At 35.3% G+C, this 25,030-nt stretch overlaps 1 protein-coding gene across 10 annotated transcripts in view; it reads right to left on the bottom strand.

Annotated features, from left to right (window-relative positions):
• The window catches only part of GTDC1 (glycosyltransferase like domain containing 1), a 476,083-nt gene that overhangs the window by 207,636 nt on the left and 243,417 nt on the right, over nucleotides 1-25,030 (bottom strand). For all 10 annotated transcript variants that reach the window (XM_069066750.1, XM_069066753.1, XM_069066759.1 and 7 more), the window contains one exon: nucleotides 19,406-19,579. In XM_069066750.1, coding sequence (XP_068922851.1) covers nucleotides 19,406-19,579 — 174 coding nt within the window. The remainder of the gene's footprint in view (nucleotides 1-19,405; nucleotides 19,580-25,030) is intronic.

Genomic DNA, 25,030 nt, shown 5'->3' with positions numbered 1-25,030 from the left:
GCAGCTTCTACACAAGGGATCGAAGGGCTTGGAATATGATATTCCAGAGGGCAAAGGAGCTGGGATTAAAACCAAGAATCACCTACCCAGCAAAAGTGAGTATCATGTTTCAGGGGAAAATATGGTCATTCAGTGGAATAGAGGACTTTCAAGCATTCTTGATGAAAAAACCATAGTTGAATAGAAATTTTCACATTCAGATACAAGAAGCAAGAGAAGCATGAGAAGGTAAACGGAAAAGAAATCATAAGGAACTTATCAAAGTTGAACTATTAACATTCCTACATGGAAAAGCAATAATTGTAACTGATGAAATTTTTCTCAGTATGAAAACAGTTGAAGGGAATAGAAATAAATAAATATATATGTCTACATATGAGGGTATATGGGCATATGAATACATTAAAAAAAAAAGTTGATGGTGGGGAGGGTTAGGGAGGAGGGCCTCACCAAGATCAGGATAGTGGCACAGACCTGAGGACCAAGAATCATGATTTTAGAACCTTGAAGGAACCTTAGACATCATCTAGTCCCAACATTTCTCACTTAACAGGCACTTACAAGTCAATAATAGAGAATACCTTCAATTGCCTAAGAGGAAAAGGCAGCAGTTGCTTTAAGTTCTTGCCAGGAATCCCTGCCTTGACAGGCCTAAGCTCTTTAAGCTTAGGAAAGGCTACCTCAGGTGGCAAAAGAAGACCTGAGTTACCTAAAACGTAAGATTCAAGTTTCTGTCAGAGCAGAAGGCTTACTGCAAGCTATCCCCAGAGCTACCCTCTCAGCCTTACTGGCTATTCCATTCTTAATTTCTGCCTGATGACCAAACCTCTAGCCTGCCTACATACTAATTCTACCTTTGATCCCTATGAGTGGTTAGTCAGTTAAACATTTATTAAGCACTTACTATATGCCAGGCATTAGGGATACAAAAAAAGGCAAAAAACCAGTCCCTGCCCTCAAGAGTCTAATAAGGGAGACAATATACAATCAAATATGCACAAACAACTTTGTGCAGGATACACAAGGAATGGGGGGGCCTCCAGAATTAAGAGGGATTGAGAAAGTCAGGTGAGTTTTTTCTAAGATTTGAAGGAAGGCAGGGGAAACCAGGAAGTAAGCCTTTGATCTATCATGTCCACTACTCTTTCTGGGACTATCTTGCCATTAACCAACTCTTGAGCCTCATTCCTAACAAAAGCACTATCCTATGCCAGCCTCGATCGGCCTCTTTAGGCTAAACCCAACCTCCGTGAAAGACCACGCCAATCTCAATTTGCCTGTCTATGCTCAAATCAACTACTAACCTAAATTGCCACTACCTGCACTGAACAGAGTACATCTATATTTAACTGGCATGACTACTTGAAATAAGACAATAGGGACAGAAGATGTATAATTTCTCTCTGGCATAGAAAACACTTTTAAATGAGGCAAAACCCTATGTATACCTAAGCTGTTTTCAGATAAACTTGTTTTAAAAAAAATTATTAACCAAAGGGAATGAAAACCAGGAAAACTGTTAAGAGCCTAAGTATTTTAGACTTTTTATCCTATTTCCAATCCTGATTTGTCAAATCTGATTTTCCTCCATTGTTCTTGACCCTGGAATGGGCTATGTGCTTGATTTTACTTCCATCTTACTGGGTTTATTTCTCCCAGATCCCTGTTTCTGTTTTCTCCGTTGACCTGATAAACATCTCTATATCAATAACTCCCTTTCTTTGACCATTTGATTGATGTTTTCATTGTGACTGTATTCTCACTCACAGGGTAATATATTTTATACTTATTATATAATTACAAATTATAATAATTTACGTTAAGTGACTATATAATGCTTCAAAAACCCAGTATGTTTGAGTCGTCATAGTCATAGAATCATTAGCTAGAAGAAAACTTAGAGATCATGTGGTCTAATTAACTTAATCTAAAGATGGGGAAAGGAAAGGCCAGAAAATTTAAATGATGTGTCCAAGGTAAAGCTGAGCTAGAAATGTAAACCAAGTTCTCTTAACTGGAAATTTTGTGGTTTATTTAGACTTCCAATAAACAATTGATGATTGCAAAAATGGAAGAATGAAAGAGAGCTAGTTGGATAATTTCAAGTTGGCCTCTTGCTATACAATTCAAGAAAAATGGATACATAGGTATGGATATATCTAGGTCTTAGCACCATCACATTGACTTTACAAAAGTGAGAATTTTTCCTCTTGAGTTTGTGTGGAAATATTGCTACAACTTCAGTTGATGATCTTTAGAGTTGGTATAAAGAGCCTTCTTTTGGGTTAGGTGGTAGAAGTAGCTATTGAAGAATCAAAGCTCTCTCTTGTAAAACTGGAGGTGTTAGCCCTTATGTCCTGGCCAAAATCCAACTTAGGTAATTACATTCTGCTTACCTCACTCCCCCTAGCAATTTTTCAAGTGAATCTGTATTCTTCACTTCCTACCCTAACCTGCTGTGTGGTGTTGCTATAAGCTGTTAAACAGCTGCCATGTTTCACTACACAATGGTGACTGTGCTTCACTGTATAATTTGTAACCATTTGCAATGTGCTTTGGAATCCTTCAACATGAAAGGTGTTACCTAAAATACAAGATATTATCATAATTTTAAAGACACTCAGTGCTACTGCTTCTTATTTTGGCTAAATTTCACAGTTAGAAAAGACTTTATTTCATGAAGAACTATAAAAGATAGTCCCAAAACTTGCTACCGACACTGTATGAAAAGGTATTTAAAAAGAGCAAACTATTTATCAGCTACATGAATATTCTGACAAAGAAAGAAGTTGCAAGGAAGAACAAATGTTTAAGACTTTTTTTTATTTGACAATACATCTGCATTCATCAGATGGTAAAAATTCTCAATGTCACCCCAGAAAAACAGCAGAGAAAAATTGAAACTTCAATAGATGGGAAATGGAAGAATGCCAACTCTCATGGTGAAAAAAGATCAAGTATAAATACCCTTTAAAAGCATCTCTCATCTTGGTAATCATGACCAGTCAGAGAATATGTACAGAGGCACTATCATGGGATAATGCACTTTCCCGTAATTAACAAAATATGCATTTCCTACGACAAAACCAGGCATAAATCTTGTAAACATCCTTCAACACAACCAGATAGGAATAAGTATTTTTATTCACTTTGGGAAGGTCCACTGTCACATGGTTTCCATGATGTCATCAGAGGCAGGTATCTGAATCCTTCATCATTAAGTATTTCAGTTAGGTTAGCAGATATTCAGCAGCACCATTTAATAATGATGATAACATTAATAGTGGTTTTAAAAGTTTGAAAAGTGCTTTACATATATCACATCCTGATCATCACAACAATCCTGTGAGGCAGATACTATTATTACCACCATTTTACACATGGAAAAACTGAGGTTGAGAGAGGTTATAAGATGTGTTTAGGATTAGTTAGTAAATGTCTGAGGCAGGTTTTGAATTCTGGTCTTTCTGACTACAGGTTTGGTACTCTGTCACTTACAACACCATACTCTTTAGTAATGGCTATAGGACCAGACCCCAAAAGAAGTCATATTTTTTGGAAATAAAATTATTAGCAACTCTGGGGCAGAAAAGAGAAAGAGGTGCACTTCATATACCTGGTACTAGACAGCTTTAATTTTCTAACTCTTACTACCATCCAATATATCATTTCACAGTAGTAGGAAGGGCATATGTTTGTGTATGGAGACTTTTTAAAAATTATACTTAACTCCTAATTAGCCACATGTGTGAAATGTTTGGTAGGTTAAATGGCAAATTGAGTAATTCTCTGTTATTCATCATGCGTGTCACCTTGAATACTACTATAATATAAACTCCTTTTTTACTGTCTCCAATATAATGTAAACTCGAGGACAAAGGATGTTTCGATTTTTAATTTGTGCAGCTACTAGTCCACAGTGTCTGGCATATAATGGACATTTTAAAATGTTTTTTTGAATTTAAAATTCATGGAATACAAAAGACAAACACTTGTACAGCTACTCCAGAATTATAGTTCCACCTAGTGCTGAGGTCCTTTTCAATGAGTGAAAAAAAACCTCAGGGTTTATCGGGAGTCAAGTTAACACATTAATGCCCCTCTTAGTTGGCTGTCAGATGTTCAATACCCTCAGAAATCCAAAATCCACAAAAAAATGAAAAATCTTGCCCCAAAGAGTAAAAATGAAAATTGTTCATAAGAGCCAAAGGTTCAAATATTACACAATGAAGTTTTGAGTGTTTGGTTCAGCAATGAGAAGAAAAGAAGTACAATGCATAACAATGTTTATTAAAAGCTAAAATAGAAAGGCTAATCAAAAGTCGAGGAATATAGAAAAAGCAAAAGAGAAAGGAGGAAAAGATATAATAAAAGATGAACAGAAAGAATAGCAAAGACAGAAATGACAGTAAAGAAAGCAGACAGTTGAAAAGATGCTAGAAATTACAAGTAGAAACAGGGAGAGTGAGAACCATGATTACTGATGCAATAAGAAGTGATGACAGAGAATAGAGGTTTTCACAAGGACAGAGACAGGATAGTTAAAACATTACACAGTAATATGGGAGCCACCAGTAAAAGGGAAGTGTATACTTCTTTACAGTAACTCAACTGCCCACTACTAAAGTGGGCACTATACACATACAGAACTAAGTTCACATCTTAGAAGGTTCTCAGTAACACCTCTGGCTTAGAAAAATAGAATTTGATTCATTTCTGACTCTCATCTAGGTACACTTAGCTTCCTAATAATAAACAAGTAGGGCTAATCTGGCATGGAATACACATGGAAGAAACACACACACACAATGATGGTGAAAGTGGTATGAAAGAACATAGACAGGCAAGAAAATTTTCTCCTGTGGTGGGATCAATGTTCTCCAAACACCTGTACGTCCCCTCCAGAATTATACTTCCGCTGTAAGCCAGAGGTCCCTTTAAAGGAGTGGGAAAAATAAAACAACTTGGGGTTTATAGGGACTCAAGCAAACCATGACTCTGGTGATACCCATTTTCCTTTGGATCTGTATAGTCACTTTAAAATTACAGCACCATATTGTGGTTGAGTGACCAAAAACATTGGAAGAGGTTTGGAGGACAAGAGAGTATATTCCCTTTCACTGAACCTAAAGTTCACTTGACTCAGAATACCAGCAAAGGACAATGAGGTGGAGAGAGACAGAGACAGAGAGACAGAGGAAGACAGAGAGAGAAACAGAGACACAGACAGAGAAACAGAGAGGAGGGCAAAGTACAGTGCTGGAATATACCCACAGTTAAATACTAGCTTATAAAAGTAGATGAAAAAAAATATTTGTTTGGAGTCTATCATAAGCATTAGATTTTACAATTTCTCTTTACTTTGACCATCTTGTTTGCTTGTTTTGACAGCAGTAAATAGTAAAGTTTAAATGGTTATGTATATATTTTATATAAATCATAGTAGAGAGAAAAGTTAGTTAATATCTGTATTTCAACCCTGCATCAGGGTGAGGGTGACAAAACTGGTCAGTAGTTCTTCATGGCTGCCAAGAAACGTCCAAAGGACTCAGAGAGGGCTGTTAGGTGCCTTTGTCCTAACTCCCTTTTACAGATGAGGAACCTAAGATTCACAGAGTTTAAGTGATTTTCTAAGAGTACACAGGTTTTCAGTAGGAAAGCTGAAATCCCAACTGGGTCCTCTCACTCAAAATCTACTCTCTAGCCACAAAACCATGTTGCCTCTTAAAAGAATAAAGACTAGTAATCAAGATCAGGAAACAGAGAACATTCTGTGGAACCTCACTCCAGAGAAAACGTCTAAACAACTGGCCGAAGACACCATATTTCCACACATCCAACACCTTGCTTCAGGTTCTAATCACCATACATAGAGAATATTGTCCTAACACTTTATTTTCCTTATCTATAGTCTTTCCCTCTTCTGAAGCATTAAGGAAAGTACCACTCAATCATTCTTTTAAAAACAGCTTTAATGTCACTTTTTTGCTCAACAACCATCAATAGCTCCCCAGGGCTAAAATTAAAAAAAAAAAAAGCTGAGACTATTTAGAGCTTGACATTCAAGGCCATCTGACTCTCCACATACAAAACTATGGAGGAGGTTTTTCATCACTTACCTCCAAAAATAGATAACTCTCTACTTACTAGTTTACTTACTTTCCCATAAACTTGCTTCCCTATTTTGGTACAAGCTTTCACCTATCCTTTAAAATTCTATCCATATTTTAGAATGTTGCTAAAATTCAATCTCCTTAAACACTTCAACTGACCTCTCTTGTCTTTTGAACTTCACACAGAGCACTTGGAAAGTGGGGATGGTGAGGTATCAAAGGAAAAAAAAGCTATGATACAAACTTCAGTTATCTTACACATTTACTTAATGTAATTATTTACTTAGTAATTCACAAGATGTAGCCATTTTAAGCAGAGTGATATATTACAGGAGCTCACAGTGACCTTTGCAACTAAGTCAATGCTATTAGTAGTTTGAGATCTCATTGGGTGTGTTCTTATAGTCCATTAATAAGCATGCAATCTGCTTTATTTGCATAGGAAGTAAGATTTTCCTAAACCTCTTAGATATAGAAGGATCACAGTTTTAACCTGTGCAGTCTCAACAATGGGTATGCAACCTCCTTAAGGAAATTAAGTTCTGCAATTTTAAAGAACCTTTTATGAAAAATGCTATCTATGTCCAGAGAGAGAGAAGTGATAAACTCTGAGTACACATTGAAGCATACTTAAAAAAAAAAACAACTTTATTTTGGGGGGAGGTTGTGTGTAGTCTGTGTGTGTGTGTGTGTGTGTGTGTGTGTGTGTGTGAGAGAGAGAGTTTTCTTTTGCAACATGGCAATATGGAAATATATTCTGCATATTTCATATGCATAATCAATATCATGTTGCTTGCCTTCTCTGTGGATGGATGAGGGGCAGGAAGGAGGAAGAGACTTTGGAACTCAAACTTTTCAAAAATGAATGTTAAATTTTTTACATGCAATTGGGAAATAATACAATAAATAAAAAATGTGCATACACATATATACATATATACATACACACACATATATACACACACAAATACACACATTTAGTCCTGCATATACATCTGAAATTTCCCAAAAAAAGTATTAAGAGAAAATGACAAAACCTTTCATACAAATTATGTTTCTTATTTCATACATATGCATTCATATAATTTTAGAGCACACATAAAAAGTAAATTCTATTGTAGTTATCAGAAAAATATTAAAGTGATATAAATTTAATCATTTAACACGGTAAATTTTCATCTAAGTTCCCTAGGAATGATACTCAATATTTATCTTCACATAAAGAAAATCATGACTAGATTTTCACTATAAAGCCCTCACTTTCTATGAATAAAGTCATAAAGGGAAATATTAAATAATAATAACTAATATTCAGGTATGAGGAATGTTGATGCTAACAAGTGAGCTGAATTAGAAATGACCCATATACATAATTACCTGGTAGGAAATGATTATAAGTTGGGATATTTTAAGCAATAGCTGAAAACTTTTCTTCATCAAATAGGCTAATTATCACCTAGGCGCACTACATTCTGTTATACTTTGTATATACTTACTTGTATAAATATTATATATCCCCAGTAGAACATTAGCTCTTCAGAGCAAGGATGATTTTATTTCTATCTTTGGATCTCTCATACCTAGCAAAGACCCTCTTACATAGTAGTACTTTGTTGAAATGAACACGGAGGGGAAAAAAAAGAAAAATGCTTTAACCTCGGATGAGTTACTACAAAGGATGATTCCTATAATTATAGATTCATAGGATTACAGATCTCGGGCTTAGAGGGACCTCAGAAGCTACCTAGGCCATTTCATCCCTTAATTTTAGAAATGAGGAAATTGAAGTGAGCAGAAGTGAGTTGCCCAAGGGTCACACTGATGGTAAATGACTGAGCCAGGACACAAAACCCCAGGACCTCTGAATGCAAAGCCAGTGTTCTACACACTGTCATATCCTCTTCATTTAATTGATTTGAGGGTAACAGTTCACAAACTGATATTAGTTTTATAATATGAGAATGAATGAATCAAGGACAAGCATATATTTTAACTTCTGATCACATGATATTAAAAAGAAACATTTTGTGGGAAATCAATAATAGAAATTAATGAAATAACCAAGGCCATATCTTCTTTATGTGCTATAACAATCAATGAAGTCCCTCCTGTTGTTCTTATTTACATGTACCATCTATGCATGGTATAGTTAGGTCAACCAGATGGCATAGTGGATAGAGCTCAGCAAGACTCAGTCATCTTCCTGAGTTCAAATCTGGTATTAGACACTTACCAGCTGTGTGACCCTGGGCAAGTCATTTCACCCTGTTTGCCTCAGTTTCTTCATCTGTAAAATGAGCTGGAGAACAAAATAGCAAACCACTCCATTATCTTTGCCAAGAAAACCCCAAATGGGATTACAAAGAGTTGGACACAACTAAAATGCCTGAACAACAACATCACCACTCTTTACTTTTTAGCGATTTAGGGATTCATGCTTTCATAGAGTCACTAAGACATATTGGAAAGAGCGATGGATTTTGAGTGGGAAGGACTGGCTTCAAATCTTACCACAGATGCTCACAAGTTGGGCATTTTTGGGCAAGCAGATCACTTTAACTCTCAAAACCTTAATTTTGCCATCTTTAAAATGGAGATAACAATTATTATTAACCACTACCTCAGAAGGTGGATGTGATAATGCATCACCTACACTTTAAAGCACTATAGAAATACAAACTTTCCTTAGTGTAGATAGGGCTCCCACTCACGTGGATTATACCCTCCCTTCCAAACATAGTGCTTTTAAATGCATGAAATAAAATAAATAGGATTATTAAGGAAAACAAAATAGTTAATAAAATATCCAGAGAGAGAGAGATGGTAGCGAAGGAGGAAGAGAAGTAGGGAGAGGGTAGAAAAGATGCAAATATAAGACTTTTCTGCTTTATTCTCCATACCAACCAAAATGGAGCATTCACACATGCATATATATACATGTTTGTATTTTATACATGAACACACATGACTTCTTCCACTTAAATATTATGGTGCTATCCTCATTTGTGTTTCTTTTGCACACTCCTCAAGTGGCCCTCTGGGATCCCCATCTTAAAGTTAGGAGTTACAGCTTAAGGGCTGAACTACAGGTAAAAGGAGGGAATCAGATAACAAAAGCATTTTATCTAAACTTAGGTACCTGGTGCTCAGTGCTCAAATACTGGTGACATGAATATTCCTCTCCTAGAGAACAAAGTGACAAGTTGAGCCTTAGTTCTTTTGAGGGCCATTTGTAGTCGCCTGATCTATATCTTGCCACTGGACACAGATGGCTCCAGAGGAGAGAAGGAAGTTGGTGACTTTGCATGGCCCTCCCTCACTTAAATCCAATTCACTTGCATATCATGGCATCACCTCTTATCACCAACCAGACATCAAGGTCTTTGAGAACAAAGGACAAACAACAATAAAAGCAGCTCTTTCAGTAGAACTCCAGCCTTCCTGTTTGTTTCAGGGTGTGCAGCTATTCTAGAGGGCTGATGATGCTGGATGTTTAAATGCTGGATAAGTAGACCACTTCAGTATTATTTCTATACTTCCTCTGTAAAACCTTCCCTAGTTGGCTCCCACTACATCACTCCCCTATACTACCCTAAATAGCATATGACCACTTAGAGTTCCATTGTCTATGTCTCTCACACAATGTCTGGAACACAGTAGGTACTAAATTTCCATTGAACTGAATATTATGAAATTCTAAACATAGAATAGTATTGTCTAACAATTATGAATAAACAAAAGTTTACTTTAAGAATCTGCAGATGAATAAAGGATCTATGAACAATAGCTAGGGATTCTAGCAAATTTTTGCCTTCCTAACAGAAAGGATGTGCAATGTTAGAAGGATAAATTCAAACCATCATCTGTTTCTGTTCTTGATAAGATGGGAGAAGATAGACTTGATAAATTCTTGAGACTTTCTCTAATTCAGTAAGCAATGAAAATTATATTCTAAGAAATATTTTTGCATATTGTTTTGGATAGTCCAAATATTTCTGGGAAGATAGGGACACTCCTCAGTTTATAAAACAAAATCATTTTCTTGTAAGATTAATTTTCCATCTCTTAAGTCAATATTTAATAAGGTATTTCCAATTTACTTCATTGCAATGAGAATGACCTCAGTATTTTCAATATTTATAATATAAGTTGTATGTATATATATAGTTCTACATGTAGATATAGATCTCTATATCCCCATAGAGATCTATATCTCTATCTATTTATCTATATCTTTTGTCAATATGTCATTTGCAGTATCTAAGAAATGTGACCACTTGTGATATGGAGAGATGAAGTTCAAAAAAAAAAATTCAGAACAATTTCCAACAGAAAACAAAAAGTTTCAGTGGGGAGGCAAGTCGCCTGCCTTCTGTCCCATCAATCCATGAATTCTCAAATTACAGATCTTCTGTTGTTTTCTGACACTTCCGTTTTGCAATGTAAAATAGTGTTTTCTTTAATAAGAATTCTTCAGAAAGCCCTGAGGCTCTTCGCCTTTGTTTGCACAGCCTGAGAGTTTTCATTTAAAGTTTTCACACTGTTTTTAAAATTTTCCATTTTTGATTCTAAATTAGTTAGGCAAAGTCCATAAACATCTATTTTGGCTCCACATTTTAGATAGATAGAAAAGATGGATGGAAGTGTGTGAAGAGAAATCCTTGAGATCTCAATAAAGGAGGCTGTTCCAAACAACCTACCTCTTTTCCTTCCCTCCTCTACAATCATATACACAGGGAGAGGTAAGTCACAGTTCTCAGTTTATAAAAATCCTCACTCTATGAAGTCATGTTCCATTATGAAATATGGGAACTTGTCAGAAAATATGTTCTTATTCTCTCAGTGATACCTTTTTGTTCCATGAGTCCTAGAAAGCAGAAATAGACAATAAAACTGCAAAACCAAATGGAAAGACATAATAAAATTGGAATCATATATGTTAAGTACTAACTAGTCAGTAAGGCCAGAAGTATATCAGGATTGATACTGGTTGGTTTCACTGGTCATCATTTTGCACCTGAGACCAGACTGAAGCTTTCATATTTGTAAGTTAACTTTATTTTATATATGCTTAATATTAAACTATACTTTTTCTTTAGTTGTTCTAAGTCCAAATTCCAGTTGCTTCCTGAGGAATTTTTTTTTTTTTTTTGCTTTTTGGAGGGCAATTGGGGTTGTGACTTGTCCAAAGTCACAAGGTTAGTAAGTGTGTCAAGTGTCTGAGGTCAAATTTGAACTCAGGTCCTCCTGACTCCAGGGCTGGTGCTCTATTCACTGTGCCCACCTAGCCGCCCCAAGGAAATTTTTTAAAGGATTAAAAATTAAGACTTTTCCATTGGCTTTTATTGGACTGACAATGAATTAGCTCTTTATGTCAAATTTATAAAAATCAAATTTTTTTAAAAAATGAAGATTTTCTAACACAAAAGGATCGAGGAAGAAGAGTTCTGATTGTGATAAACAAAAATATAAAAATTGGTCTGGAGAGACTTACGGATTTTTTTTCTGTTATCTTTCATCCAACTAAATTCCATCTGATTCAGATGAATATCCCTTGACATTCTTATCAACAATTCTTGGGAAACTTTTGAGGGAGATATTTTTCATGGACATAAGATGCACCTCTGTAATTCACTTTATGTATAATTATAATCTTTGTATAGTCTTATGGATTGGGGCTATGAACAAATCCTAGAAGATCCTGTTATTAGCTAGCTAAATGAAAAATATGGATAATTCAATGGGAGAGGAGCTCAAGGGCTTTTATACTGCAAAGCAATCCTTCTATGTAAGTAACAACATCCTGAGACTTTTACAGCATGTATACAATTCTAATATGGAAAACTATGAACTCTAGTTACTTTCCCCCATTTAGATAACTTCTCTGTTTTCCAAACATAAAAGTACTTTCCCTGGAAGCTCTTATGATAGGGATCCCAGTTGGGAAATTTTCAGTTTTTAGAAGGATTTTATCATTATCTTGGCATCCTCAATAATGTGATATGATAGGTAAGGCATATGCCCTGTCCCCCCTCCTACTATATTAGAGATGTTCTCCTTCCCGAGTATTCCCCAGTTATTATAATCCTGCTAGAGAACTAAGCAGGATTAGAGGGAATCTAGCTTAGATCTCATTAGTAGGGAAGGAAAAAAAGGACTGGTAACAGCTGTCAAGATCAATATACGTGAAAAACCAATCATTGTTAAGCAACTAATGTTGGCAACCAGAGGCTGGGGAGAAGGGAACCTCCTTAGGACTGAAAGTGTGAACAGAGATTTTCAGTAAGAGACTTAGGATCAGGACAGAACAGAAACTTATCTTTGGCATCCCTGTTCTTCAATATGATGGTTTGCTGTTTGTGAACCACTCGCACAGATGTATAGCTAAATGCTTACGGTCATCTTCTGGTGAGATGTCTACCTCTTGAAGACAGCATATGATATATTATTTAGGAATCATTACTAAGAAAAAGTGCAATAAACTGGATGTAGAGAAGACATGGGGGAAAGTCTTTTCCTTTAACCCTTCCTCTGTCTAAATGCTAAAGGAAGAAGGGAAGCCCTCAGCTAAAAGGATTAGATTTTGTCTTCTATAAGGAGATTAGAGGTTCCTCAGACATAGGAAGCCACATGAGGACAGAAAGAGATCAATGAGGGAACATAGCTAGCATTTATATTTTAAAGTTTATAAAGCACTTTACATGTTATTTCATTTAGTACTCACAACAACCTTGTGAAGTAAGTGCTATTTATTATCCCCTTCTTACAGATAAGGAACTGAGGTCTCATAGGCTAAATGAGTTGCCTGGATCACACAAGTCATTAAATGTCTAAGATGGGACTTGAACTAAGATTTTCATGACTCCAAATAATCCAAACAAAACAGTGAACTTTCTTGGTATGAAAAGGAAAAATCTCCCCTTCCTCTTCCCTTCCTACTCTAGGAATAATACGGTGATTGGAATGTGATAGCTTCAACTTTTAGCTCTATGTGCATGACTTCTGAAGTTGTTACTTAGCCTTATAGTTGTTCTACTTTCAATTGGGGGTGGGATGCAGCTCTTTAAGTTTTCAGTATCCCCCTGATATGACCCCTTTAAGATGTGCCTTAAAGGATCTGGGATTCCTTCGGCACAGGGGCTTTTAGTTAGGTGATAGTCCTAACAGCTCTCTTAGGGATACTAAGAGAATAAACAAGGTTACCTAACTTTCCCAGAGAATCCCAACAGGCAAATGGAATCCCCAGTCTTCCAGAGTAGAATTCCACTACTTTATCCATTATGATTCACTTAACTAGGTGGCAAGTAGGAATCTTCTTATTCCTTCCACTTTGGTGGAATCAGAATGTGTGTCAGTATTTGAGGATGATTTGGAAAAAGGACATAAGCCATTCCAGGAAGGATGGGGAAATAGTCATGAAGGGAAGGGGCACTGGCAGGTCAAAAGAATAATCAGGAGTGAGAGGGTAAAGGGAAGTTGATAGAAATTCTGTCCTATACAGAATAAGAATGATTATAATAACAAGATTAATAACTCACATTTTCGCAGCATATACAGATGTCTAATGTACTTTCCTTGTAACAAGTCTGTATATTGTGATGAATGAAAAGTCTGAGAGAGTTTCTGGGTAATTAATAATCAATTTATTAATTAGGCTAGCAAAAAATCAATGTTGATGCTCAATGATCTCTTTTTAATCAAAGAGTCAAAGATAAAACCATGGAGATCCTGAATGCTTAAATACCTTTGGAAAAGGTGTTCCCAATAGGTGAAAACCAACCATGATTGGTAAACAATTAATGAGTGGGTGGGCATATTAATGACGAGGTAGGCTAAAAGTCTTCAGCTCCTCCTATATAAAATATGACTAGATCATGTGACTCAGCTGCCTCCAGCAACGTGGACAAAGGAATCTATCTCTACCCAGACTAGTCTGATTCGTTTTCTCCTTCATAAGATGGGTCACCCTAAATTCTAGTGAAGGGTCACAAGGACGGGCTTATTTCCCAAGGGCAAGAATTTACCCAGATTAGATTTTGTTTGTAAGGTCTTCTAGTTGGGTGGAGTCCTATCCAAGATCATGGAGCATGTACCCAGAGGATTTGAACAATCTCATCGATTGGCAATGTCCTTCAGAGTCTGACTGACTGACAGAAAATGACCTGCAAGGGCTGGTCCCTGAATGAGGAAATAGAAAGGAAAAACCATAATCCTAATTTAATAATTAGTTATTAATATGACAGAGAATGATAATTTATCTTAGTATAGGTAGTATAAGTATTAATATAGCCAAATAATAATAAGGAAGCTGTAGTTCAAAGAAACTAAATGATTTGCTCATTAGGCAATATATTTAACAAGCACTGGAGATAGGATTCTAACCCATGCCTCTGGTTCTAAGTATAGAACCCTGTCCATTACATCAAACTGCTTCTGCTACCCCACGCTACATTCATACTGCATCTTACATTTGTCTTACAACATTTTTAATAGTTGAAAAGGTTTTCAGGTACTTTCTTTTTGTTTGAACCTCAAAACAACATCGTAGGATTGGTAGTACAAAGGTTATTATCCACATTTGACAGATGAGGAGAACAATACTCAGAGAGAAGATGTGATTGCTCAAGGTTATCCTACCAGTAAGTGATGAAGACAGAATGAACCTGAGTCTCCTCAGTTCCCATCTAATATGCTCTTTCTTCTCTTCAACACTAAGGAGGACTCTTAAGGGGAAGTAATATGGCTTTCAGCCCATGTGGCTGCAACTCAGAAAGAACTACTGATCACAAAATAGGTTGAGAGTAAGCCAAGAAGCCTGATAATAGAACCTACAGTTCAGCTGGGCAATGGAAGCAGAAGAGGGGGTGCAAATTTTCCCCAAAGGCCTCAACTGCACGTGTATAGATAGGTGAGATACAGAAATAAAAAAAAAAAAAACAGGAGAGGCCTCTCAGTCAATAATGAATTTATCTTTCAAATGCCCTTTGTTGCATAAAAAAGTCTGAATAAATGCAAAAAAGTCAATAATATTAAGAACCAAGAAGAAGCAACTATTACAAAAATTCTCACTAATTAATTCCATCATTTAATAAAAAAGTATGGCAGACCATTTCATGGTCAAAAAAACAAAGTAAATATATTCTTACACGAACCAGTTTGTCAGTTTTACCTCGGCATTTTGTTTTGTCAATTTAATAGTATTAATTTACAGTTAACTTTGCATAGCCATATTTCATATCAGCTAAATTTCTGACTGAATAATTTTGCAACTGTATAATGGAAAAATATTTTCCATTAGTAGTTTAGCATACATAATATTTTGGAATTCTTCTACCATGTGATACAAAATTGCTCCACAATCAATTAAAAAATCACTATATAAACTATACATTAATATGTCAAGTGCATTGGAGTAGAAGGGAAGGGGGAGAAAGCACACAATGGAGCACTACACATAGGTGCAGAGATCCAGAGAGCACCTCTGGACCTGAGGAACCACCTCAGGTCACCTAGACAAATCCTTCATTTTTACAGATGAGGAAACTGAGACCCAAGAAATGTAAGTGACTTGTTCAAGGTCACACAAGGAGTGTCAAAATGGTATATACAAGCTTCTAGATCACTAAATAATATTCAGAATTATTGAGAGATGAGGTGGTCCAACTCAAGTAAAATTTCAAGATAACAGAAATGTATACAAGTGCCCACTCTTTAAAAAAAAGGAAAAAAAAAACCTTTAAAAATGGAAACCTTTCTAAAATGGATTACATAAAACCTGGACATCTTAAACAGCTTATTTAGAATATGATTTAATGGAATCCAATTTTTACAGTACTTACATACTATGTTCTAATACAGAAATGTACTCAGGACCTATAGCAGAATATTGAGTTGTTCTTCCCATAAACTTGCCTCTATATTGGGGTTTCTTTAAGGTTCGTGTGTGTGTGTGTGTGTGTGTGTGTGTGTGTGTATTTTAATGGGTTTTCTATCCCTTCCTTTCCCTTCAGGCTCTAAGTTGTCACTTCTGGCTGTTGTGAACATAACTGAGTCTAGCAGCAATCCCACACCCTCTTTTGTATGTTGTAGGCAGGAAAGCAGACAACCAAGCTCATTCTAATTACATCTTCAATAAGACTAAGTATGCTGACTGAGAGATTGAGGGGCTCTCTTATGAGTGAAGTACATCAGCTTTGGCACAAACACTTTATGAAATCTATTTCTGACTCCTTAGAGGCTTTTCTGGGATGTGTGCTTATTTCCCAACTGTAGACTCTTCTGAGTAACTGAGGTTGCCAGATGTGACTTCTGAGTAAGCGAGGTATTAAAGTAGCATCCTTGTACAGAGGACATTAACACAGGAGTTAAGTTCTTTTATTTTTCTTCAGCTTTAGTTATTTCTCTTAACTATTGATTAGTTTAGTTCTGCTTTCTTACTTATCAAATTCAGCTTTTATAGTACTCTATGTTCAGGTATACAAATAGAAGTCCATAATTAATGATTAGGAAGTGATAAATTTACATATACTTTTTTTCTTCTCAATAATGCATTCAATAGTGATTTAAAATTTAAAAACTATATAAATCACAGTCATAGTCATAATAGTATTTTTTGTTTCCTGTTCATCTTTGCCACAAGGCCAAATAAAATCTGCATATAGGGAAGGAAAAAACAGGTAAAAGAAAGGAAAAATCACTTTTGTTATTTTGCCTTTAGAATTTCTAAACATTTTCCCCAACATCTCAGTGAAATAATCCATTTTTCCAATACTGCAGGCATTCAAATGATTGTCACTCATGCAAATAATCACTTACTTACACTATATGAGTTTGGTTTGGATAAAGCAAATTACCATTTGAAAAATAACTGAAAAAACACTCTGGGCTAAGACCGTGTTTGATGAACCTTAGGTTGGCCACAATATTTCTTAACCTTTTTCTCCTCGGTCTCATTTTAGCTAGATTTATCTCTGGTAATATGGTCTAAATTAATAAACTATATTCAATTTCTGCAGGTGTTTTCACCATTAATTTAATATAAAAACTTGTAGGAAAATGCTATCAGATGCACATAAATCTCAAAAATTCAAAACTTTATTAGAAATCCCATTACAGTAATAAATCAAATGCTCTATTGCTTCTTCAGTTAATATTTATATTTCACCTATAATTAACATATATGTAAAATTTAGATACTGGTATCACAAAATGAGGTCTTCATGTTGTACCAAAAAAAGCAAACAAAAACCTCACTCAACTCTATAAACCTGACTCAGCTAATCAGTGATCAGAAATCTTAAGAAAACAGAGGTTCTCATTGCTCATAGGGAAGATATTAGGAAGAAAATTTGAAAAAACAAAGAAATGTTGATAACAGTATTCATTTAATATTACTTATAATAGATTTCCTTCAAAAATCTCAAAAGGCATTTGACATGTATATTAATGCTCCCATTTTACAGACTGGAAATGGAGATTCAAAGAGGAAAGGTAATTTATACAAGGTCATATGCTAGCAATCCATAAAAGGAAGCCAGAAGATCAAGAACACATATTACCCAGAACATGAGATGAGATTAGATGAGGAGTGCTCTAATTTAGTACAATGTTATATTTATATTAAGTGGGATTTAATTAATGATTAATGACAGCACTAATTGGGAAGGAAAAGAATCCTGGGTTGAATCTGGGAAACTACACAGTCTTTTCTATGAAGCTAAGCTGATCCCTAACACAAAACATCATCTTTTTAACATCAGTATTCTCCCAAAGATGTTACATAGATCAAAATTATGGAGCACTATGACAAAGAAATATAATTGCAGGTGAACTAAAGGAAAGTAGAAAGTGACAAGATAAATACAGAAAGGCTACAAAAATATTATCAATGACAACTTGTATGTGTAAAAAACATCAGTGAGGAAGCAGGAATGCCACATAGAGAGAAGTGTAACAAATGGACAGTTCATGGGCTACACTGGTACAATGAAATGTTCAAAGGCCCAGAGCACATGGGCTTGGGTAGTGACTTCATGGAAAGTTATAGATCTTCTACTAACTAGCTGTGTGACTTTGGGAAAGTCACTTAAATCCTGACTGTCTCAGTTTTCTCATCTATGAAATGAAAGAAAATGGTGATGACCCATAAGCCAGCTCAAAAATTATATCATGTCTTATGATGAAATGTGTTTCAGTCACTGAGAATAACATAAAACAATATACTGCTATTGTTTTTTGTAGATAAGTTGGGGAGAGTATAATTAAAACAAAATTCACATAAGATTCAAAAAGTGCATAGTGCATGCTTGCATTAAAACTAAACATGGCACGTGCTATCATTAAACTGTTCCACCTTCATTTCAGCAAAAATGAAGCCATCTCTGCATTCTTTTTAGGAATATAATCAGTTGCAAAACTGTGATATCTCTAGCTAGTATAAATCCCACCGAAGCAAAGTTCTTGTTCGCAAGGGAGGAGTGTTCTTTCTGATAGGAAAAACAATTGTGCCAGGTTTAATCAAAAGTGAAAAGGATCTTCAGAATGTTCCCTTGGAGCCACATAACCCATTGCTAATTTCAGGATGGGCTCAGCAGCATGGGTAATAAAAAATGTCCTTCTTAGTAACAGAGAAAGAGAGAATAGCTGTTTCAAGTACATGTAAGCCCAAACTACACAACCTGACTTTCCATTAACATGATATTCAGTTCTAATCACTTGCCAGTAAATAATAAATTAGGTAAAAAGAAAAAAGATAAAAGAAAAACAACAATAATAACAGTAAAACAGCTTGAGGAATGTAAGGTAATCTCAGTAACCAGTTGTAACATCCATTTGAATTTCTGGCCACTCTATTAATCTGGAATTTAATAAGAGTTCTTACTCTAAAAGGTACCCACAGTTATACAAGTAGGTCAGCGGTGCTAAAAAGTGTTAGAAAATGAACCTCTGAAACCAAGTGATAAATGAAAAAACAAAAAAGAGATACCAGGAAATTTTAAAAGCTTGCCTCCAAATATACAAGGGAGAAGATAAATAACTCTTTACTACTCACATTTATTCAACCAATATGGATTAAGTGCCTACTGTGTACAATTATCTCTGCCAGCATTACTCACTTTATATTGTATTGGTTTTTAGATGAGATAAAATCTTTGTAAATCATAGCATGGTGAGATTCTTTCACTGTTTTTAAAAGGAACTGCTAAAATATGGCAGGACGTACTGCAAATTTCTATAGATTTGAGACAGTAATTTATGAAACAACACTGGGAAAAGAGTGTAAAGGTACTGACCTGCTCACATCAGGAAACCTGATTGGAAAGTATAGAACTTGGCATTTGGGTCTGATGATGCTTTCCAGATTCTTGGGTCTATGGTCAGGAATCAGCTTCATAAATTTTCGAATAGAAGTAAGAAATGACTCCATATTAAAGGCAGAATTGAAAACCACGACATCAGCCACTAAACTGCAAGAAGAATGAGAAGGATAGATGCAAATGATATGACCATATTCACAATAGGAACTTTAAAAATAAAATTTTACTTATGCTTTTTATTTTTATATCACAGTTATTTCTGGTTATACTAGCCATTTTTCCTCCTGCCTCTACCCTCAGCTGGTGAGCCTTCCCTTCAATCAATCAAGAAATATTTATCATTCAACTATGTATCAGTCACTCTGTAATGCAATGTAGATACAAGTATGAGGAACGAAACTACCTATACCTGCAATGAATTTGCAATCTATACTTGCAATGCATTATTCTGGTGTTTGGGGGCAGATAGTGGTGGTAGGGATGGGGGATGGAGAAAACAAGTACATATAAAAAATATGCAAAATAATTAAATAAAGGTTCTCTGGAGGGGTGAATAGCTCTAGCAATTGGGGGCAATCCGGAATGGCTTCACGCACGAGACTGGCCCAGCTAAATCTTAAAGAAGCACATTTTAGGCAGAAGGGGTGGCCAATGTAAAGACCTGAAGACAGGGGATGGAGTGTTATTTGTGAGGTGTAGGAAGACTACAGATTGCCAGAGGGGGAGCTCCATTGCCAATGGAGCTGGCAAGATAGGTCAGACCAAGGTTGCGTATGACTAAAAAATTTATGTTATTGTTCTATTATCTATCATTAGGAAGATATTGGAATTGGTTAAACAGAGGAGTTACATGGCTAGATCTGCACTTCAGAAACAACAATCCTCACCAAAAGATTTTCTACTCTCAAACAAAAGGAGGAAAGTGTATTCAGAATTGTTTTTATAAGCCCAGAGTATTTCAATGAGCATTTATTAATTTTTTAATCTAAAATTTGCACATTACTTTGCAACTTTTTACCATCATTTTTAATCAAAATATTCCTATTATCTAAAGGGATATGGCAAGCTCCATTTTATTTTGAAGCAGGGAAGGATGAAGTACACGGACGTAAATTACTTCCTGAGGTCACATGGCATTACATTTTGTTCTGACATCATCAAACACGAGGGAAAAGACTTAAAAAATATTCCATAACCAAAGTCTCTGCAGAGATAACAAAAACCTCTGCAGAGAAAAGATGGAGGTACATTTTTTCAGCTTATCTATAGAGTCAGGCTTCTTAGCTGTTATAATTACATTGCATTTTTTGTTTTCCTTTTCATTTACATTGTTGAAATTATTTTGCATCCTCTTTAGCTTACCTTCTCTGTATTAAGTTTATATAAGTCTTCATATGAGTCTTGTTATTCTTCCCACTTATTCTTCATTATGGCATAGTAATATTATGATATAATCACTTAACACAATTTGATTAACCATTCCCCTAAAACTTTGTTTCAGTCCTTTGCTACTACAAAAAGTGATGCTATAAATATTTGGAAGTACATGGTACCTTGTCCTTGTTTATATTCCAGTGGAATCTCTGGTCACAGAATTAGTACATTTTCATTACTTTTTTTTTTGAACTTCAGATTGCTTTCCAGAATGACTATTCCAGTTCACAACTCCACTAATGATACAGTAGAATGCCTGTCTTTCCGCAATGCTACCAACATTGACTATTTCCACATATTTCAAAACAAAGAATAGTTTTTAAAAATACCAAGTAATTAGGCATGTTGACTTTGTACATTATGCTTCTATGTGGCAGAGAAGATTACTATTACTTTCTCACCCTCTTAAACGGTGCAGTTTTCCTCATTGGCGATATATACTGGATGAAATTCTACACACATAATGTTGAAAATATATTATTTGTTTGGCTTCACACTTACCATAAAGAAAAGTCATTATTTTAAATAATTTTGATGTTGAAGAATTCCCTATGCCACCATTGTTTATAGTGCCAAAGATAGTATGGTCCTTTCCATTCTCTGCCAAAGGCTATTTAGTGTCAGTTTTCTTCCATGAGATCATGCTACTCTCTCCATTATCTAACCTATCTCCAGTTTTCCAAAATATGGTGTAACTATACAGAAATGATTATCACAATTTTGCAAATGACTCATTTTTTTTCTCCATGAAGAAATGATTCTAAGTTAAAGGTAGAACAGTCAATGACCCCCAAAAATAAAAATACTAAGTCACTTCTCTCCCTAAAATAAGCATGTTGCTCATTCATTTCAGTTGTGTCCTCTGTGATGACATTTTGGGTTTTCTTGGCAAAGCCACTGGAGTAGTTTGCTATTTACTTCTCCAGTTCATTTTACAGTTGAGGAAACTGAAGCAAACAAGGTTAAATGACTCACCCAAGGTCATATAGCTATTAAGTGTCTGAGCCCATATTTGAACTCAGATCTTCCTGACTCTAGGGCTTGGTGCTGTTCTCCACTGCTCCATCTCTGAACTCAGAATGATATAAGTGAAATGCCAAATTGAAGCTCTATTTCAAACTAAGAGAAAAACTACTATTTGAATTCATATCCATGCCTTCTGTAATGTATATGTACATACAAAACATATGCACATATGTTTGCATGTGTATATATACATATGTATGCATATATAAGTATGCATGCACATACATATATGAACACCCTTTTCCTTTCTGAAATCATGGAAAGCCAAAAGGACATGTACTATAAACATTTGTTACTTATTCCAAGAGTTATGTTGAAAATGACCACGCACATTAAATATTTCACATGCTAGCCTGGCATGGGTGCTAACATCTGTAGTCCTTGTTACCAGGGAAGCTGAAGTTGACAGAGCTTCTTGAGCTAGGGATTTCTGAGCTGCAGTGGGCAACGCCAACTGGATACCCTTACTAAATCTGTAACCAATAAGTTGAGTGTCCAAACATGGAGTCAGTTTGACTAAGGAAGGGCAGAACAGGCCCAGGTGGGAAATGGAGCAGGTCAAAGCTTATCAGTAATTAGATCATGCCATTAGATCAAGTAGGCTGACCAATTCTTAAAAAGAAAAAGAAAAAAGTTGCATGATAATCAGTTTGAGCTACATGGAATTGTAGAGATCACATAGTCTAACTCCTTTACTTTAGAGATGCAAAGCTGTTATGCAGAGAGGACAAGTGTACTGCTGAAGAGCACAGAGGTCATAGAGGGCAGAATAAGAAGAGCTCAGTGAGTGCAAAATGGTACAGACATCATTGTTGCATCCTTTAGGAATAAAAAATGTGATAGAATAAATATTAATTATCATATTTGGAAGTAGACCTCCTTTTCAGAAATGAATCAGTGTCATGTATTAAAAGTGAACCTAAGAGTTCCTTTTTTAAGACCCAGGTGGATTAAGTGACTTTTGTTTTTTCCTAATCCCTTCCCCTGCAGCAAAAAGGTAATAAATCAAAGAAGATATAAAAATACATCCGTGGAATGCAAATACCCAGTGAAAAATGCAAATTTAACAACATAGGAACACCAAGTCAACTCTTCAGTGTAAAGCAATTCAAATATTTGAAATATCCAAAAGCAACAAAAATGAAATCAAAAGATTGCAACACTTGATCCCAAAAGCAAAGGAAGCTAGATTTGGAATTAGGGAACTTGAGTTCACATACTGGATTGGACACTTAATATGTGACTGCTAAGTTACTTAAACCGATAAATCTGAGGACTCTCGGGTCCCTCACCTATAGAATGAGGGGAGAAAAATCTTCGGTCTACCTGTCTTGTAAGTTTGTTGTAAGGAAAGCATTTGTGTAAGCTTTTAAAGTGCTAGACATATAGGAGTAGCTGTTGTCATTATTATGCAGAACAATTTTTGTTGTTGCCTAAAATTCGAGTCCCAATTTGGTTAGATAAATTATAAACAAGGAGAACAAAGAAGCAAGCCCTAGAAGTGCTGACACACCCTGAAAGAAGGACTCCAACATAACACTGTAACAAAAGTTGAGAGATGTTTTACAGCTAGTCTGTTTTCACCATATGTCACATATTGTAATAGCGACCCACAGGTCATAAGATAGAGTTAGGACATGTGTTCATAAGTCAGTGGGTTAGTGAAACCTATATTTAAGGTGAGATTGTGTGTCAGTCATCCTTAAAATCCTTACAGCTGCACGGTCAAGAAAGAAAACTGACATTACCCATAAAAGCAGAAGTCAGCAGGAAAACTAAAGAAACATTTGAGCAAGCAGGGACAATACTTTCTAAGGAGAATCTGAATTGGACTGCTTTCTGACACTCCTATTTTTCCCCCATGTATTTTGTACCGTTCTTCCATTAAGAAGTCAACTGATGATCTTACTTCACCTCTTCTTAATGTTTGTCAATTTCCTCTCTAGAAAGAAACAGTGTAGCAAAGCACAGATCAGCTTTTTTAAGCTTTTTCTGTATCAACAAAGACAGTATTTCATGACATGAAAATCAGAAAATGTTTAGATATCTGCTCTCAAAGAAAATATAACTGCAACTCTTCATGTAGGTATACAAGTTAAAAATCTATGCCAAATCAGATTCTAAGTAATTGAGAGATGATTATTTTTATACATTCCTCCTTTAATACCGTATGACGACTGTGTAATGATTTCATGCCTATCAAGATGAGTGTATACTAGGAAAAGTAGGTTTCATTTTTCCACACTGATCGTTAACACATACTTATCCAGACAAAGTAGAACAGATAACATTGTAAAAATAAATAAATAAAAATGTTTCAGTATTGATAAAGTGTTTGTGTTTATACACAAAATACTTCCTCTTCTCTAAATAGGTACAATAGAGTGTTTTTATTTTATAATGAAATTTGAAAATGGCTGCTTTTTTTTTTATGAAACGTTTCAAGTACAGCATTTCTACTCCATTTTGATAGTGCTACAACTTCATATTGAAGTAGCCTGTAAAAATGATGGCAGGAAAGCGTCTGCAAAGCGTGTGGAACTCAAGTATCACCACATAAAAAGTCTGTATCTACTAAGCTATGTTACATATGTGTAAACCTTTTTTTTTTGGTATGATGAGAATCTTGAACTCAAGTGGCCAATCAATGTTAATGAAGATGAATAAAATATAGCAAATTAATTCAGATTAACTGAACTTTACAGTTCTAGTTATATTTGTATATAATTTAATAACAAAGCTGCTTCATACAGATGTTATTAACTTCTTTCATTAACTTAGCTTCAGGAAATACATTTTATTAAAGTAACAATAAAGGACCATCACCTTTTAAAATGTTATTTTACTACCACACCAATTCCCAACAGTAGATGGGGGGAATAAAGTAAAAATGTATTTGCCATTTTTACCTTTTCCTCTGTTCTAAAACCCAAAGAAAACTACTACATTATCCTTTAATTTCTATTTATTTTTTCTAAAATTTCTCCTTTCAGTTTCAATGGAATACAGCAAAGTAAATCTATGCTGATTAATTGTCCTTTGTTAAAAAATGTATATGAAATCAAGGCTCACAGAATAACAGAGCTCAAGCTTCCCTCTAGGTCTTTGATTCTATCTTGATGGTTATGAAAACAATAGAGA

Source organism: Petaurus breviceps, unplaced genomic scaffold (assembly GCF_028583685.1).
Source record: "Petaurus breviceps papuanus isolate PSGF00001 unplaced genomic scaffold, PetGlider_PUasm1.0 90723, whole genome shotgun sequence".
Classification (NCBI taxonomy): domain Eukaryota; kingdom Metazoa; phylum Chordata; class Mammalia; order Diprotodontia; family Petauridae; genus Petaurus; species Petaurus breviceps.
Note: the sequence above shows the minus strand (reverse complement) of the source record. Positions and strands in the feature narration are given on the sequence as shown.